Source organism: Erythrolamprus reginae, chromosome 3 (genome assembly GCF_031021105.1).
Source record: "Erythrolamprus reginae isolate rEryReg1 chromosome 3, rEryReg1.hap1, whole genome shotgun sequence".
Classification (NCBI taxonomy): Eukaryota; Metazoa; Chordata; class Lepidosauria; order Squamata; family Dipsadidae; genus Erythrolamprus; species Erythrolamprus reginae.
In genome coordinates, this window is record NC_091952.1 from 198,746,234 (window position 1) to 198,763,372 (window position 17,139).

Consider the following 17,139-nt stretch of genomic DNA (forward strand, 5'->3'; position numbering starts at 1 on the left):
CCTGTATTTTAGGCAGAAGGTCTGATTTCCATGTCTTTTGCTTTGTTAATGGACAGATTTGGTTTTAAATTATTCGCCTTTATCCATATATACAGTGATACCTCTACCTAAGAACACCTCTACTTAAGAACTTTTCTAGATAAGAACTGAGCGTTCAAGATTTTTTTGCCTCTACTTAAGAAGCCAAGCCCGGAAAAATTTCCCAGCAAATTTGATAGCAGCATGAAGGCCCAGCCAGTTTCCTGCCATTCCCCCTTTAATCCTGGCGATCTCGGGCTTTTCTGGGCTGCCAGAGGAGGCTTTCGGTGGTGCTTAAGGAGGCTTTGGCAGCCCAGAGCGAATGGAGCATTTTCCTTTCTCTGGGCGCTTAGAGAGGGAATAAACCACTTCACTGTGCTGACTCCCTCACGCTGCCTCCCTTACACCCAGCGCTAGGTTGCGTCCCGGAGCATCTGGGCATGGAAAGGCAAAAGGGGGGGCTTCGCCCCGGCTGGATCAACTTGGCTTCAGCCAAACCAATGAGTCACCAGAGTGAAGGAAAGGCGCTGGCTACAAAGCAAGCGAGCGAGAGAAGAGGGGAGCCCTTTAGCATGGGAAGGGAGAGGAAGCAGGCAGCAGCAGCAGCAGTCACCTTTCGGTCAAAGGAGCGGGAGGTTCTCCTCTCTCGCCCGCCTGGGTTTCTCTCTCTGGCACAGTGTATGGGAGGCAGCCTCATGCTGGGCATATGGGAGGCGCGTGCTCCTCCTTGCCGCCTCAGAGTCCCTCTTTTTTTTTTAAAGTCTTAAACTTTTGGATTTTTTTTTATTCCTCTCACCTCACCTTCTTCCTTCAGCAGCAACTGTTCTTCTCCTCTTCTTCTTCCTCCTCCCACCCAAATTCCTAGCTTTTATTTCTTTCCTAATGGGTTTGCATGCATTATTTGCTTTTATATTAATTCCTATGTGAAAAAATTGCTTCTACTTACAAACCTTTCTACTTAAGAACCTGGTCACAGAACGAATTAAGTTCTTAAGTAGCGGTACCACGGTAGAACTGATTTTCACACCAAATATATCTGATTTTATTAAGTGGGATAGGAAAGAATGTCATGCGTAGCTGGATAATTTTTGGTCTACAGACATTGAGACTATTTTGTAACTATTGACTACAATAGAAGATGTCACTTATATGGCACATGATAACAAGTAAGATCCATAGATATATAACATGGAAATCGTGGAATTTCACAATGTTGGAATTGGAATAAACATGATAATTCTTTAGAATTTCACATCAAAGATATGTGAGAAAATTAGTAGGCACTTGGTAAATATTTTTGTGTTCTTAGTTTTCAGCTTATATTAAAGTTTGTTGCAAACATCAAAATCAGAACCACACACAGATGACTGATTCAGCTGGATTCATAAACTTCTTTATATACATGAAGTAAATTTTACAATACCAAAATACTGTAGATTCTTCTTCAATCAGTTACAGGAGCAGAAAACAATTAGTTTCATTTTAGCAGAGTTCAGCATGAAAGAGTACATAGCGTAGACAGAGTGAAGAATGAGCCATGCCCAGCCTTCTAGCTTAAGTTTCAGTTTCCAAGCTCTGCACAGACTCAGAAATGTTTAAACTCCCATTGGCTGACTTCGATGCTATGCCTGTTCATTGGCTGACCTTGTGACCATTGGCTCTCCCAGTCATGAATATTTTAACAGCTTATGCCTGAAAAATAACTCAAGTTTCTTGCAATTTGTTTCTTCTTTCCTTCCTTTTCTTTTTTTAAAAAAATACAGATTTCTGGATTTCACCACTGCAGTAAGGTATGAAGGTGTTGATATGGACAGCTGCTTTCTTTCAGAGAAATCCAAGCCTGCTATTCAACCAGTAGACTTTGAAATCCGATCTGAAACGCAGATGCTGCCAAGTTCTCTAAAGTCTTTTTCACAGCCTAAGGAAGTATGTTATGATGGTTATATTTGTGCTTGTGATCATAATTAAGCAAAATTAAGCTGGGCAGGACTTCTTTTTTTTTGCTATTTTCCAATTTTAGTTACATAATTCACCCCTTCACCATAAGTAAATCATAAAGCCATCAGTTTGTTATGGGTTCTTTTAACTATGCCCCAATTTGGTGAGTTCAAGGCACAAATAATTAAAAACAACCCAAGTGTCTATACCAGTGTTTCCTAACCTTGGCAACTTGAAGATATCTGGACTTCACCTCCCAGAATTCCCTAGCATTTGTTGGCTGGGGAATTCTGGGAGTTGAAGTCCAAATATCTTCAAGTTGCCAAGGTTGGGAAACGCTGGCCTAGACAACACACTCAAGCACACATAGTTCTTATATACTATTACTCACTATTCTTCACTTCTCATTCTTCTCCACTATTGCTCATGCTCCTTGTGAGTACTGCTAGGGAAAAAGATAGCTTGCTCGATGCTTTCTGATACTTCATTGCAAACAAAACACATACAGTACCTCCCTCCTCCATTGTTTCAGAATAAATCTTTTATAGGCAGCTGCTGTGAGAGAGCTTAAAGAACAAGAAAAAACAGCACAGGTGCTGGCAATTTTATGGGCAGCTTGCTCTCTCTCAGGGCAATTTATAAAATACATGGGAAAGTAATCCTATTAACCATATTGAATTAACTCATTTACTTTCCATTAAATATACACAAAAATAAAATCAATTTTATTTTTATGTAAAAAAGCCATGGATATTAGTGTGTGTTTTTGCAACTTTAGTACTGGATCAAGAAGGATCATTTTATATAAATTTAGATATGTATAATTTCAGTTATGTGTCATTGTAATCATAGATGTAAAAAAAACACTATAGAAGTTCTGATGCAGATTGTATTGAATGTAGGGGTAGTTTTACTTTTAAAGATGAGGAGATTTCACAAATTCAGTTCTTTTGATCATTAAAATGGGGAAGTACCACAGTGCTGTTCTCTAACCTGGTGTCCCACAAAAACATTGGAGCATAAGTTCCTGATTTCCACCTTAGTGGCTTATTACTGGAACTGAAGGAAGCAAGAGAATTATTTTGGTTTAGTGGTTAAGGCGCCAGCCTATATACCAGGAGATTGTGAATTCTAGGGCCAGTCTTTCTGTCTGTCTGTGAATTCAACCCAACTCACAGGAAAAACAAATGATCCTCTTTCCTTTAAAAAAAATAAAATTAAATTAAAGCTACCGCAGTTGCCTGACCAGATATAAAATAGGCTTGTGTTGTCTTAGATTCTGATAATTTGAACATGAAATGTGTGTATGTAGTTTGGGAGTCATCAATATTTAATAAAACAAGAGAATGGAGAATTGATTCATTTACCTCAGTTATTCTGTTTACAGAAACAGTGTGCAGAAAGTGGAGAACTGAAGTACATTTCCAATGCCCATCAGTTTGGCGTTAGCAGAAACAGTCATTTAATTCTGCTTTTCAATCAGTCTACAGTAAGAAAAAAGTAGGTACATCTTAAATTATTGTACAGAATTGCTACATGTGAGATACAAGATTATTCTAATGTGCAGCTAGAAAACATGAAGTTAAGGATAAGTTAGAGAATTACTTAGACAATATGCAGCACTATTAAATTCTATTCTTTCCTATACAGTTATCTATAGTCACACAACAAGTATCTATTTTTCATTCATTCATTTTTTAAATGCTTTTCTTGCTCCTATATCCATATAAAGTAGTAGGATAGTTTTCTGAATATTAAATATTGGGAATGGTGCATACCCTGAAAATAACTGATGTTCCTTGTCTGTCATAAGTAGCAAAGATGTCATATAAACTAGATAAAACTAGCATTAAGCACTTCATTTAAAATCAGCCAAAAAAGTTCACTGAGCTTTCTCATAGCTTTTTTAAAAAGTTATTTCCCATTACAATGGACACAATTTTAAAGTGCAAATTGGAATATTGTGCAGTTTACTCTTATTCCTTTTCCTTAGTTTCTGCTTATACTGTTTTCTTTCCAATGGGTTTCTTAATGGGTAAATAGCTTCCTAGAACTTCTGTATTATTCTACAATAATTATTTGCCTACTATGAAAGTATGATTCATTTATGACTACTCCAGTTAATGTTAGGGGAATTTCCCATTAGAGGGAATTAGAAACAGATGGAGAGTTGCCAGTATTATCTGCGATGACACTCCAGGGGATCTGCAAAGCTTCCAGAATAGCATGGGTGATATTATTTAGAGTCAGAAGAAGAAGGATCACAGACTATTTGAACCAAGGGTCCTTTCAGGATTAAGATGGATGGATGGATGGATCTACTTTCACTAAGATGGTGAAAGTGGTCTTTTATCATTATTCCATAAACTCTGGCCTTTTCATATTTGTTTGCAGTGTGATAAGCCACACAATAATTGCATACAAATCCAATAAATAAATAAATAAATAAAATAAATAAACAACACAGCACAGCTTTCATTAATTAGTTTATCTTGCTTCCTGATGAATTCCTCTCTCTGAACATAACAATAGCACTTAGATTTATATACCACTTCATATGCTTTACAATCTCTCTAAGCATTCTATAGAATCAGCACATTGCCCCCAACAATCATTTTATCAACCTGGGAAGGAATGATGGAAGATTAAGTCAACCTTGAGCTAGTGAGGATCGAACTGCTGGCAGTGAGTTGAATTAGCCTGCAATACTTCATTCTAACCACTGTACCACCATGGCTCCTCAACATGCTTGAATGACAACAACAATTTATTAAAATTGCATGCCACCTGACTGTCAGCAACTTTGGGTAGCTCACAAAAGTTCAGCCTAGAATATTTATTGAACTTGACATTCATTCTATCTTTTTTTAAAAAGCCAAGCCCTTTCTTCTGTCAGTTAGAGGGTTTTTACTGGATCTACTGTACCAACTGCCATCAGGATGGGATCTACAGGATTTCCACTTTTATAATCACCTCTACAGACCTTTATGGGTCTCCGGAAGAAAGAAATCAGTCGTGGAATGCAGGGCCCTACTTTCTTTCAGCTGTCTTGCCATGACGTCAAACCAGAAGAAAGACAATATTTTCAATGGTCTTCACAGTATGCAGTGTAATGTCCAAACTTTGATCAGTTCCATATCTTATTTTGTAGATTTTCTGTCCAATTAAGAGTCAGGACCTTTGCTTCTAGTGGTCTAATATACTACACGGCTCATCAGAAGCAAGTTGATTATGCAGCCCTTCAACTACAAGAAGGAAAGCTTCGTTTTTCATTCGATCTTGGAAAAGGACAGTCAATAGTTTCTCATGGAGCAATGATCAGTGATGGGAAATGGCATACGGTACATTTCTTAAATTATTATATTCAAATCCTCAACAATTGGGGAACAATAATAAAAATTTCTGCTGGTCACAGATAATACTTTTAGTTGCATGTTTCCTAAGTATGAACAACTGCTCACAAATAATGTATCTTACAGGTGCAAACAGATTACGCTAAGAGGAAAGGTATAATCATAGTTGATGGGCAGGCAACTGAAGCTGTCGATGTTTCGGGTGACGGAAACACCTTGGATGTGGATGGGAAGTTGTACTTGGGGGGCCTACCCTTAGGTTACCTCACAAAGAACGTTAGAAATGTAAGGACTTTACTTTCTTACTGATCCTTTGTGTGATCCTTTGTGTATTCTGCTAATCCAAGGAAGTGCTATGACTCCACCAAGGTTTGAAGTTCTTATAGGGTGGTGACACATCAGCTCTTGTGAAGATAATTTTGCATCTCCTCTGGTGGGCAACTGATTATTTCCACTGATTGGACTTATGCTATATTTAGGCTCCTTAATGTTGTCTTGCTCAGTCCAAGAGATTTCCCTATGTACACCCTTTGCAAACTCAGCAAGGCATTGGAGAGAAGGGGCAGAAGATTGTTAGCCTCCTGAGTCATCGCGTGCTGCTGTTAACCAAGTTGGGAGGATAGGAGTGAGTTCTGAACTATTCAGATGAATCTCAATAGCTAGAATTGAGCGCAATTGTGCCAGTTCAAAATTAATTGCAAGAATTGTGAAATATAAATAGTGGTCGTTATTAGTTGTATTTAAGTTTCATAAGGAAGGATAGGAGCTGTTGTTTACCATGAGCTGTCAAGGGATAACATACAGAGTGATTTAAGAAATGAATTCTCTGTAATATTTTTGAATTGAGTGTAATGCTGATAATAGGTCCATTTTCTTACATGCTATTTTGGTATTTTATAGTTGCTTATCCACGTTTGATCTGAAATATTCCAGTTTTTCTGTTTCCATTTTACTTCAAATAAGAGAACTTTATTTTTTACTAAATTTGTTTAAGAGATATCAAACATGTCTGTATCTGAAACAGCATGTTCAGCTCATCCAGTAACCATAATAAGCAGGCTCATGATCATAGCCATAACAATAGCAGTATTAAATTGCACTCTACGGAAAGAAACTATTTTAAGCTGGAAAACAGATGGATTTCCCGACATTTTTTTCAAAATAAAACAACTCTTGTAAGACTGATTTTGATCTCCACAGCGGTAGTGGAAAAGAGCAGAATTAACCTTTTGCTGTTCTTCTGTCCTAAATCCTCTCTTTCTTCCAAGAAGCTATTCAGATTTATTACGGAAAAAAGCATTGTTGTTTAGACTGCATCTGTTTTCCCCACAAGGAGTTCCAGATAGATGACAGCAACACTCAGACTGATAGGGAAGCCCTTGGAGCCTGGGGGGTGGGTGGGGGTGAAACATGAGGCTACTAGGCCCACCAGAAGTTGGGAAACAAGCCATTTCTGTCCTCCAGAGGGCCTCTGGGGGATGGAGGGAGCTGTTTTTGCCTTTCCCAGGCATTGGATTATGGGTGTGCCACACTCGTTCGGCACTGGTGGAAAAAAAGGTTCGCCATCACTGTCCTAGGAGTTGAAGTGCACCAGTCTTGAGGTTGTTAAGATTCAAAAACACTGTTCTGCAGGAGTAACTATACAGTACTACCAAATTGTCTTTCCAGATTACTCACAGCATTCCTGCATGCATTAATGAAATAACCATTAACAGCAAGCAATTGGATAGTCTGGTCTCAATTTTTGCCGTGAATAAATGCTATGCTGCAATCCAGAAAGGAACTTACTTTGATGGAAATGGTTTTGCTGCTCTTGGTAAGTAAAGTGTTGTTTTATTTCTCCCCATTCCCCCCACAATATAAGTGTAAAATGAAATATAGAAAATATCCAATAACATTAAATATTTTCCTCTTATTCTTTTATTTCCAATTCTGAGTTATTGTAGCTGCTGGTAGTGGGTAGGAATCATATAATTTCCTTACTCAGAAATAGAATGGCTTCATTGAAGAACAAGGAAATCTCTGTATTGCAGACAACTGTTTCCAATAAAGCCAGCCCTCTTGTCTAGTTCAAGGAGAGACTTAAAGTGGGCACATATTCCCACCAGCAGTGGGTTGCTCCTGATTCGGTGCAGAGGCAGTGTGTGCGTGAACAGGTAGCAACGGATTTTAAAGCCCACTACTGGTTCCCACCTTAGATAGCTGTGGTTTTTTTACAGTAACTTTCATGTATAAAAGGTAAGTAGGAAATTCTTTAAAATGGAGACCTATCACTAACTGGAAGTGTCATTTAGACAGAGCTTTAGTTTTGAAGTTGGTGGTTATGACTAGTATATTTTTTTGCAGAAGGTTCAAGCAGCTCTTATTTTTAGTGGTTTTTCTAATTTATTTTTCTAAGTCATTTGATTGGTAATTCCTGATCTGTTCACTTGGTCAGGATCCTTTCTTTGCAGGAAAAGGCAAGCATTGTCTTTGGAACAATAACCGAAATATATTAGAATTCTGTTTTCCATGCAACCTATGGACACCATGCAATATGGATGCCCTTAATAAATATGGATTGGACCTGCAATATAATACGTTATTTTATGCTAAACTTTTTCTCAAAATTCTTTGGATCTACTGATAATGTTATAGTTATAACATATAATTGTTATAGACAACAGTTCTCTAACTTCATTATTTCATTCTCTCTTTTGTAGTTAGGGAAGGCTACAAAGTCAGATCTGAAGTTAACATTACATTTGAATTTCGTACACATGTTAAGAATGGAGTTCTTCTTGGAATCAGTAGTGCTAAAATAGATGCCATTGGCCTGGAGATTGTAAATGGAAAGGTAGGTTCTGTAATGGATATACTGCAATACATTTATCCTAATAAATCTTAAATGATAACTAAATTGATGGATCAATATATATATATAAGAAAGTCACAATTTTTGAGAGAAAAGCTTTGATAATTATTAATATATAATGATGATTCTGGAATTAATATGTTTTCATGATCTCTGTGAAACATATCTGGTTATCCTACAGCAATAGAATTTTTTATTTGGAAAACTATCTTTAGATTATTAAGACAATTACAATTTGCTATTTATACATATTATACATAGGAAAACAGAAATGTTATACTAGAAGAAACAGTTCAATTGATGGTATGAGAGAGCATGGTTAGCCATTTTAATCAATTGCTAGACAGCAGAATCTAACATTAAAGTTTTCAGGGAAGATACATAGTCAGGTGTTGTAGTTAGCTCTGGCCCAGCTTCTGCCCCAAGGAATGTGCAGGTGGATGTGGGGGAGACATCCACATGCCGCAGGCCTGTTTTGCTCCCGATGGAATCTACCGATGAAGCCTCCTCTGACCAAGAAAGTATGAGTGACAGGGAAGAGGGGAGTTTGGCAGACAGCCCAGGAGTAGATTAATCATCTGTATCATCCTTGGATTCTGAACAAGAATTAATGACACATCCACGCATGCGTAGAGTGATGCATAGGAGACAACAACTGAAGGATTATTACAAGAGAAAATGAGGCCACCTGTGGTTGGGTGGGGCTCCAGTAATTAGGGCTGCTGCTGTAAATAGCAGCGTGTGGGTTTGGCCGTTGTGAAAGAGTATCTGATTGCAGTTCTTCAGGAATCGTGTGTTGCTGTTTTCTGGACTTTGTTGATTTTTCACGCCTTTGAAACCAAAGCAGAGCAACGTGTGCGTGTGTCTCACTTTGTTGGAAGAAGAAGGGGTGTGAAGTTTCTTCACAGCTGCTAGCTAAGTAGTTAATGACTGCTTAAGGGAAATTGTACAGACTATCCGGTTGTTTTGGCACGAGTGCTCTTTGCAATACAAAAAGACTGCTTAGAATTTTCAAAGGTGTGTGTGTCTGCAATTTGTACCCTTGAATTTTCAGGAGGCTCCTACCAGAGAGCCCGGCAGAACAGTCAGTATATGTCTCTTAAACCTTGTCTGTACTTTACCATATATTATCGGGGGGAGGGGGGGGTTAGAAATGATTGTAATATAAAACAAATCTTTCAATATTGACATAGAAATAGGGTGCATTGAATTAGTTGTTTCTTGACAAAATGCAAAGCTAAGAAATTCATATTAAATGAACATTGACTTAATAATTACCCACTCACAGCAGTTCTGAAAATGTATTGGGTTAAAAGAACCATCTTCTATCTTTACTCCATTTGGCTGATCAGTTGTGATTTATTTTGTTTTTGAAGATTTTATTCAATGTCAACAATGGAGCTGGAAGAATAACAGTTTCCTATGAACCAAAAGGAATGTCTAATCTGTGCGATGGACAATGGCATAAAGTGGAGGCTAAGAAAAACAAGCATCATATTGGTCTAACAGTTGATGGAAATGTGGTTCAGACTGATAATCCACATGTTCATTCAACCTCTGCAGATACAAATAACCCCATTTATGTTGGAGGGTATCCTGGTATGTAATTTTATTTGTATTCAAAGCAAAGCAGGAAAAAATCTTGACTTCTTGTATATTTTTCCAAGTAACTAATGTAAAAATAGTAAGGCACAGAAATTAAATTATCTGAAACACGAAGACTGTTAAAACATATCAGGAAAGACTTAATGAACTCAATCTGTATAGTCTGGAGGACAGAAGGAAAAGGGGGGACATGATCGAAACATTTAAATATGTTAAAGGGTTAAATAAGGTTCAGGAGGGAAGTGTTTATAATAGGAAAGTGAACACAAGAACAAGGGGACACAATCTGAAGTTAGTTGGGGGAAAGATCAAAAGCAACATGAGAAAATATTATTTTACTGAAAGAGTAGTAGATCCTTGGAACAAACTTCCAGCAGACGTGGTTGGTAAATCCACAGTAACTGAATTTAAACATGCCTGGGATAAACATATATCCATCCTAAGATAAAATACAGAAAATGGTATAAGGGCAGACTAGATGGACCATGAGGTCTTTTTCTGCCGTCAGTCTTCTATGTTTCTGTTTCTAAAATACCAGTGTCCCTTTACCTGTCTTCTGGTCTTGTTCCTTTTCTTACAGCTTCTTACACCTCAGACCATCTGAGAAACTGTCTGAACACAATCCTGGGCTCAGACATCCATCTAGTCCTTAAAAACTATTTATTCATTTATTTAATAATAATAAAATAAATACCCTTATGGTTACATAAGAACATAAGAAGAGCCATCCTGAATCAGGCCAAACCCCATTGAGTCCAGCATTCTGTGTCACCCAGTGGCCCACCAATTGTCCATGGGGATCTTGAGCAGAAAGAGACCAGCATTTTTATTCATTCGTTGATTTTACGATCAACAGAGTTCCCTTTATTGCATGAAGCTACTATATGGAAATTAGATTGATTGAAGGATTTATTGCATGCTCTAACCTGACAATTTATCTTCAATTATTGCTTTCAAGATGTACATTGTCTCATCCACACAGTAACCATGTCTCCTGTGTTTTTTCATTTGTTTTCCAGCTGACATAAAACAAAATTGCTTGACCACTAAGAATTCCTTCCAAGGGTGTTTGAGAAACTTTATACTGATTAAAGCCCAGCAAGCAGATTTCTTAGACTTCAGTGAAGCCTTTGACCTGCATGGAGTTTTTCCACATTCCTGCCCTGCAGCCTGACTGCTAAATGGGAAGAAAAATGTTCCATTTTAAGAGGCTTTGTCTATCAACTCTTAATGAAAAAGAAATCCTTTTAATGATAATACTGATTTAAGCAGTTTCCTTCTTACTTTCCAGCTCAAGAAAAATATGTTTTTAGCTAGAACATCTACACATTTTTAAATAAAAATAAATAAACTACACTTGCTGAATCTGTTCTTTATGGTTGCAAAAGCTTTTTAAAATCAGTATTTACAATAAATCTTTTATTAATTATTCGACCTTTATTACTTTGGGGTCTATGGGTCAATTTATAGTAAATATGTAATATAAGGCCTTACTCAACAATATTCTGTAATGTCACTTGTGGATTTTAAGTATGAAAAGTAATTCAGAATACATTTAGAGATGAATTATTAGAAAGCTCATTTTCAACAAATTTTGCTCATAACTTTCTTTTATTCTTAATTACTGCTAAAATTGCTGCAGTTAAAATGGAAGCTGAAGGCTAACCTCAGACACATTTTCTCTAACACAATTAGCAAAACACAGGTAACTACTGACAGAATCTTTATTGATGCTACCAATGATATTTATCATTGGGGAAGAAATTAATGAGTGGAACAGTTATATAAAAGTGTTGGCAAGTTTTCCTAATTTTGTTATCAACCAAGAATTACAAAAATGTAACAAAATTGTATACATAACAAAATACATTAATATATTTAATATATTAATGATTTTTATATGAATGTTTTTTTAAAAATGTAAATAGATGAAATAATTAAATTGAATTAACTTTGAGTTTAATAGGGGGGGAAAACATGAATTAAATCAAACATACCAGATTCATTTTTTTATAGTCTTAATTTGCATACAAAATGATTCAGAGGAAATGTGAAAGTTTAAGGACTAGTTGCAGAACACACATTTCATGGACTATTAATAAGGCTTATTTTCTACAAAGACTGCAAAATGTTCCAAAATTGGGGAGTGGGGAGAGCTTGAGGTTTGTTCTCCACTGCACTGGGAAGGAGAGTCCAACATGGGTAATTACCAATCCTATTGGTAGAGACTGAGTTAATTTAAATATTTAAATGCGAGGTAGGCACCGCCCCTTAGTAGCCCCCAATACCTCAGTTTTAAAAACTCAGTCTAAGAGTAGAGACTTGAGTTTTATTCCTCTACATAAGTAGTAGTGATATGTAAATAAGAATATGTATAAATAAATAAATAACCTTTTTAATGTTGTTCTTCTTCTCTTCCCTTCTCCAGGAACACAGATTGAAGAGGAGTTTTTTCTTCAAGGGGTCTCTGTCCTCCGTGGACACCACCCCCACCGTTTTCTCCCCGAGTTTCCCTTCCCTCCGTGGGTACAATTCTGACCGGGGAGCGACCCAGCCTGGGGTCACTGGCCTCAGTGGCCAAACCTGGCTGGCGGCCAAAGGTGAGGGGGTCCGGCCCCCTCACTGGAAGGTCTGTGAAGCGGCTTCGGAGAGCGGCTTCTGAGAGCGCGAAAAATCCTGGCGCGGTGCCAGCGCCTCTCAGCTGTTCGGCGGTGACAGGGAAAGCCGCCGCCGCCGCCGCCGCTGTTATCGTCGTTCCTGGGAGCCTTGAAAGCCGCTCTGCTCGGCGAAGAAGGCTATAAAACAAAGAACGATGGCATTGCTTCCTCCATTAGGGTTAGTGAAAGCCCTGAAGGAAGCGAGTTGTGATTTGGCGATCCGCCATTTTCGGCGTCCTTTCGCGCGCCCGCCATTGCTCTGTTGCTACTGGCCAATCAGCAAGCCATATTTAGGCTGCAGGGCGCATGCGTGGATTGCTGAGGTGATTAGTCACCATTTTGCGAGAGTTATTGTGAAGACCGTTATTTCTCTGACTCTCCAGATCTTGCTTGATTCTAACAACTGTTAATAGTAAGTAATGGAGGATAAAATTCCTGAAAAAATCTCCTCCCCCAGCGTGCCCAAGGATAAGGGCAAACCAAAGCCAAAGGAAAAATCTAAGCCTTCATCTACATCCCTCAAAGAGGCAGAGAGAAGGATTAAGGCTTTGGAGCAGAGGCTTGAGGCAGCCATTCTGACACCTAGAATTGCCTCGCCTCTCCCTGCGCAAGTGATGTTCCAAGCCAGGGATTTGCAAGCTCCCCAGTTGGGTACCGTGGAGGCCTTGTCAGAGAGGGATTGGTCACCAGAAAGGCAGGCCCCATTTCTGCCTCAACCTGTTTATGCTGCCTCAGGCCTTAGTCAACCTAGGCCTGCTTCTGCTTCTGCTGCACATTCATTTAAGAGTGGGCCTACAGCAACCTTTACTCCCACTGCAGCTGGACTCAGAGTAAACCCTGATACCTGGCAACAGATGTCTCCAGCCCTGCAGGAGCTTGTTACTGATGCTTATGCGCAAGGGATGGCAACAAGAGTGCAGGATACACGGCCTGGCCCAACCAGAAATCCTTGGTCAGTACCGCCCCTCTCGGGTATGGGGTCCTGGGTTGAAGATCCTCCCCAGATAGAAGACACAGAGGAGAAGTATGATTTCTCTGATGATGAGACCGCTCCTGAAGCGCCAGTAGTAGCAGGTCTCTTCAAGGCATCCTTCTTTAAAGTGTTGCTTCATAAGGCTAAGCAAACAGCGGACCTGCCAGGTCCTACCAAAGCTACAGATTCCACAGAGGACCCGAAACCATCTACAGTCCTCTTTAAAGAACCCCAGCCTGAGACTGACCATGTGCCATCTTCAGAAATCTTCCGACAAGGCCTTAAGCGTCCCTGGCTCACTCCAGCAGCTGCTCAGGGGCCTTCGGTCATGGAGCGCAAATTTTATACGCTGGATGAGGATATGGAAAAGTTATTGGAGTTTCCACCCATTGATCAGCCTGTCATGACTCTAATTTCAAAGGCTTTAGTTCCTTCTGAGTCTGGTGATAGCCTTAAGCCAGAAGATAGAAAGGCGGAGATTCTACTGCGTAAGTCTCACTTAATGGCCAGTTGGGGGTTTCGGGCAGCTGCGGCGGCCTCTTTTTTCAACCGGGCCTCTATAATATGGTTGCAAGAGGTGCAGGCCCGTCTAGGCCCAGATGATGGCCGTTTGAGACAGGACATCAGTAAGCTGTTAGCGGCAGCTGAATTTTCCGCCGATGCCACCCTGCACGCAGCAAAGTTTTCGGCTCGGGGGATGGCGACCTCTCTGGCCTCCAGACGACTCCTTTGGCTGAGGAACTGGCCGGCGGACCTCAAGTCCAAGTGGAACCTTGCGTCCTCTCCCTACCAAGGAGAGAAATTGTTTGGGGAGGCGTTGGATCCGGTCCTAATTGAGGATAAGGACAAACGGAAGTACCTTCCCAGGGCGTACAGAAGGCAGGAGCGTCGGGCTAATCCTTATAATCGTCGCCAGCCATTTCGCTGGGACTCCTCCTCGTCGGTGGGTCAGAATGTCAGGCCATTTCAGCAAGGCCAGTATGGTCAGTCATCCTTTCGGGGTGACCGTGCACCATTTCAAGACCGACCAAGGGGGTATCAGCAGGCTAGGCGACCCTTTAGGGGAAATCAACGAGGCTTCAAGCGCAACTCCAAGTGACTTTCCTTCGCTAGTGCCCATAGGAGGCAAACTACAACTTTTCAGTGCCTCCTGGAGAAGTATCTCCACCGACAAATGGGCGATAGCCACAGTTTCGCAGGGGTTGCGTCTGGAGTTTCTCCAGCCCCCACCTCAACGCTTTGTCCAATGTCCATCGACCCGCGATCCGTTGAAAAATCTTCATTTACAGCGGGAAATAGAACATCTTTTGCACATCAAAGCGATAGAGAGAGTGCCCGAGCATGCCAAAGGAACAGGCTTTTATTCCATCGTCTTCCTTGTACCAAAAGCGTCAGGAGGGTTCCGCATGATTCTCAATTTGAAATCTCTCAATGTCTTCATCCGGTATCGGAGATTTCGTATGCACTCTCTCCAGTCGATTCTCGCCTCTATCCGTCATCACGACTTCCTTTCGTCAATAGATCTGAAAGATGCTTACCTGCATATACCTGTTTGGCCGGCTCATCGTCGCTTTCTCAGGTTCTGCCTCAACGGTACTCACTACCAGTACCGGGCAATGCCGTTCGGCCTGTCCTCTGCGCCTCGGACATTTACAAAACTAATGGACATATTGACGGCGCAGATCAGGGCCCGGTCTGTGCGGGTGATGGCATACTTGGACGACATCATCGTGATGTCCAAGTCACTGCCTCGAGCGCAGCACGACTTGACGCTCACACGGGAGGTCCTGGAGAGCCTCGGTTATACCATCAACGAGGAAAAGAGTCATCTTGTGCCTTCTACCAGCATCCAACATCTGGGGTCGATTATAGATACCACCCAGGACACGGTCTCTTTGACACCGGAACGGCTTCTCAACATTCGGCGACTGGTCAGCGACCTGTGTCGACATCATCAGGTCTCGCTGGCCATGTTGTCCAAAGTACTCGGGACTCTGGTTTCAGCGATTGGAATCGTGCCATGGGCTCGATATCACATCAGGAAGCTCCAGTGGTTCCTGCTCCCGTACCAAAAGGTCAAGGTCAGTCATTCTTACCGGCAGGTGAGGATTCCAGCAGACGTGAAACACTCTCTCAGATGGTGGTTGTCCCCAGCCTTGTTTCGGGGCTCTCCTCTCCACAGTCACGACCATCTGGTTCTGACTACGGATGCGAGTCTGTCGGGTTGGGGGGCTCACATGGGGCCCCATATGGCTCAGGGTTTATGGTCCCAGGAAGACCTAGCTCCCATCAATATCAACTTTCTGGAGCTCAGGGCAGTGTTTCTGGCACTTCAGGCCTTTTCCTCCTGGGTTCAGGGCAGAGACATACTGGTTCTAACAGACAATGTAGCGACCAGGGCCCATCTCAATCATCAAGGGGGCACGAAGTCACGGCGTCTAATGCTCGAGACTACAGCTCTCTTCGATTGGGCCGAACGTCATCTGTCTTCATTGAGAGCGGAGCACATTGCGGGGACCAGCAACGTGCAGGCGGACTGGCTGAGCAGGGCGACCATCGATCCTTCGGAATGGAGACTCGCTCCGGCTCTTTTCAACTGCGTAGTCCGCCGCTTCGGGGTACCATCAGTGGATCTATTTGCAACCCCGGCCAACGCCCAATTGCCCAGGTTTTATTCCCGGTTCACGACTCCAGGTGCGGAAGGGGTCAACGCCCTGTTGTCTCCCTGGCCCAAAGGCCTCCTTTATGCATTTCCACCTACATGCTTGATTCAAAGAACGTTGGACAAGATGGTGCAGGAGGGAGCGGAGTTAATATTGATGGCTCCCCATTGGCCGAGACGCCCTTGGTTTGCCGACCTGACAGCCTTTTCGGTGTCCTCCCCGTGGAGGATTCCGGATTGCGAAATATCGTTATGCCAGGGGTCAGTGTGTCATCCGAACCCGCAGTGGTTCCAGCTGACCGCCTGGCACTTGAGAGGCTCAGGTTGACGAATCAGTGTATCCCGGACAATGTGGTTGATACCATGCAGGCCGCCCGTCGACCGTCTACGGTCCGGATTTACCAAGCTACATGGGCAGCTTTTTGTAGGTTTTGTTTAGAACAACATGCTAACCCTCAAGAAGCTTCAGTCATTTTGGTGTTACAGTTCCTGCAAGCAGGTGTTGACAAAGGTTTAGCGCCAAATACATTGAAAAGACAAATAGCGGCTCTGGCAACCATTGTACAGGTACCGTTTTCCCGTTCACTAGCACAACACCCTTGGATACGGGAGTTTGTTAAAGGAGCGGTCAATTCCCATTCTCCTCCGGTACATAGGTTCCCGACCTGGGATTTGACCCTCGTACTGAAGGCTCTTACTTCACCTCCCTTTGAGCCGCTCAGGACTATTCCACTTCGTCTACTGACAATAAAGACTGCATTTCTTGTGGCGATCACTTCTGCGCGCCGAGTATCAGAATTGTCTGCTCTGTCCACTCGGTCAGATTTGTGTGTGTTCCACTCGGACAGGGTGGTACTTAGACTAGATCCGACCTTTATTCCCAAGGTCAACTCTGGGTTTCATAGATCGCAGGAGTTGGTCCTTCCTGATTTTTGTACTCATGGTCAACATCCGTTGGAGTTGAGGTGGCACAAGGTAGATGTTAGGAGGGCCTTAAAGATTTATATCAGGAGGACTGATCAGTTCAGGAAGACTGACAGGATGTTTGTATCATTTGCTCAAGGATCTATGGGACTAGG

The 17,139-nt window shown here is 41.4% G+C and overlaps 1 protein-coding gene across 1 annotated transcript in view; it reads left to right on the forward strand.

The window, feature by feature from the left end:
* The window catches only part of LAMA1 (laminin subunit alpha 1), a 123,349-nt gene extending 112,225 nt beyond the window's left edge, over positions 1 to 11,124 (forward strand). The window contains exons 56-63 of the mRNA XM_070747567.1: positions 1,782 to 1,944; positions 3,344 to 3,456; positions 5,108 to 5,297; positions 5,436 to 5,594; positions 6,978 to 7,125; positions 8,012 to 8,145; positions 9,540 to 9,762; positions 10,788 to 11,124. Of these exons, the coding sequence (XP_070603668.1) occupies positions 1,782 to 1,944; positions 3,344 to 3,456; positions 5,108 to 5,297; positions 5,436 to 5,594; positions 6,978 to 7,125; positions 8,012 to 8,145; positions 9,540 to 9,762; positions 10,788 to 10,942 (1,285 nt within the window). The 3' untranslated portion in view covers positions 10,943 to 11,124. The remainder of the gene's footprint in view (positions 1 to 1,781; positions 1,945 to 3,343; positions 3,457 to 5,107; positions 5,298 to 5,435; positions 5,595 to 6,977; positions 7,126 to 8,011; positions 8,146 to 9,539; positions 9,763 to 10,787) is intronic.
* The last annotated feature ends 6,015 nt before the right edge of the window (positions 11,125 to 17,139 follow it).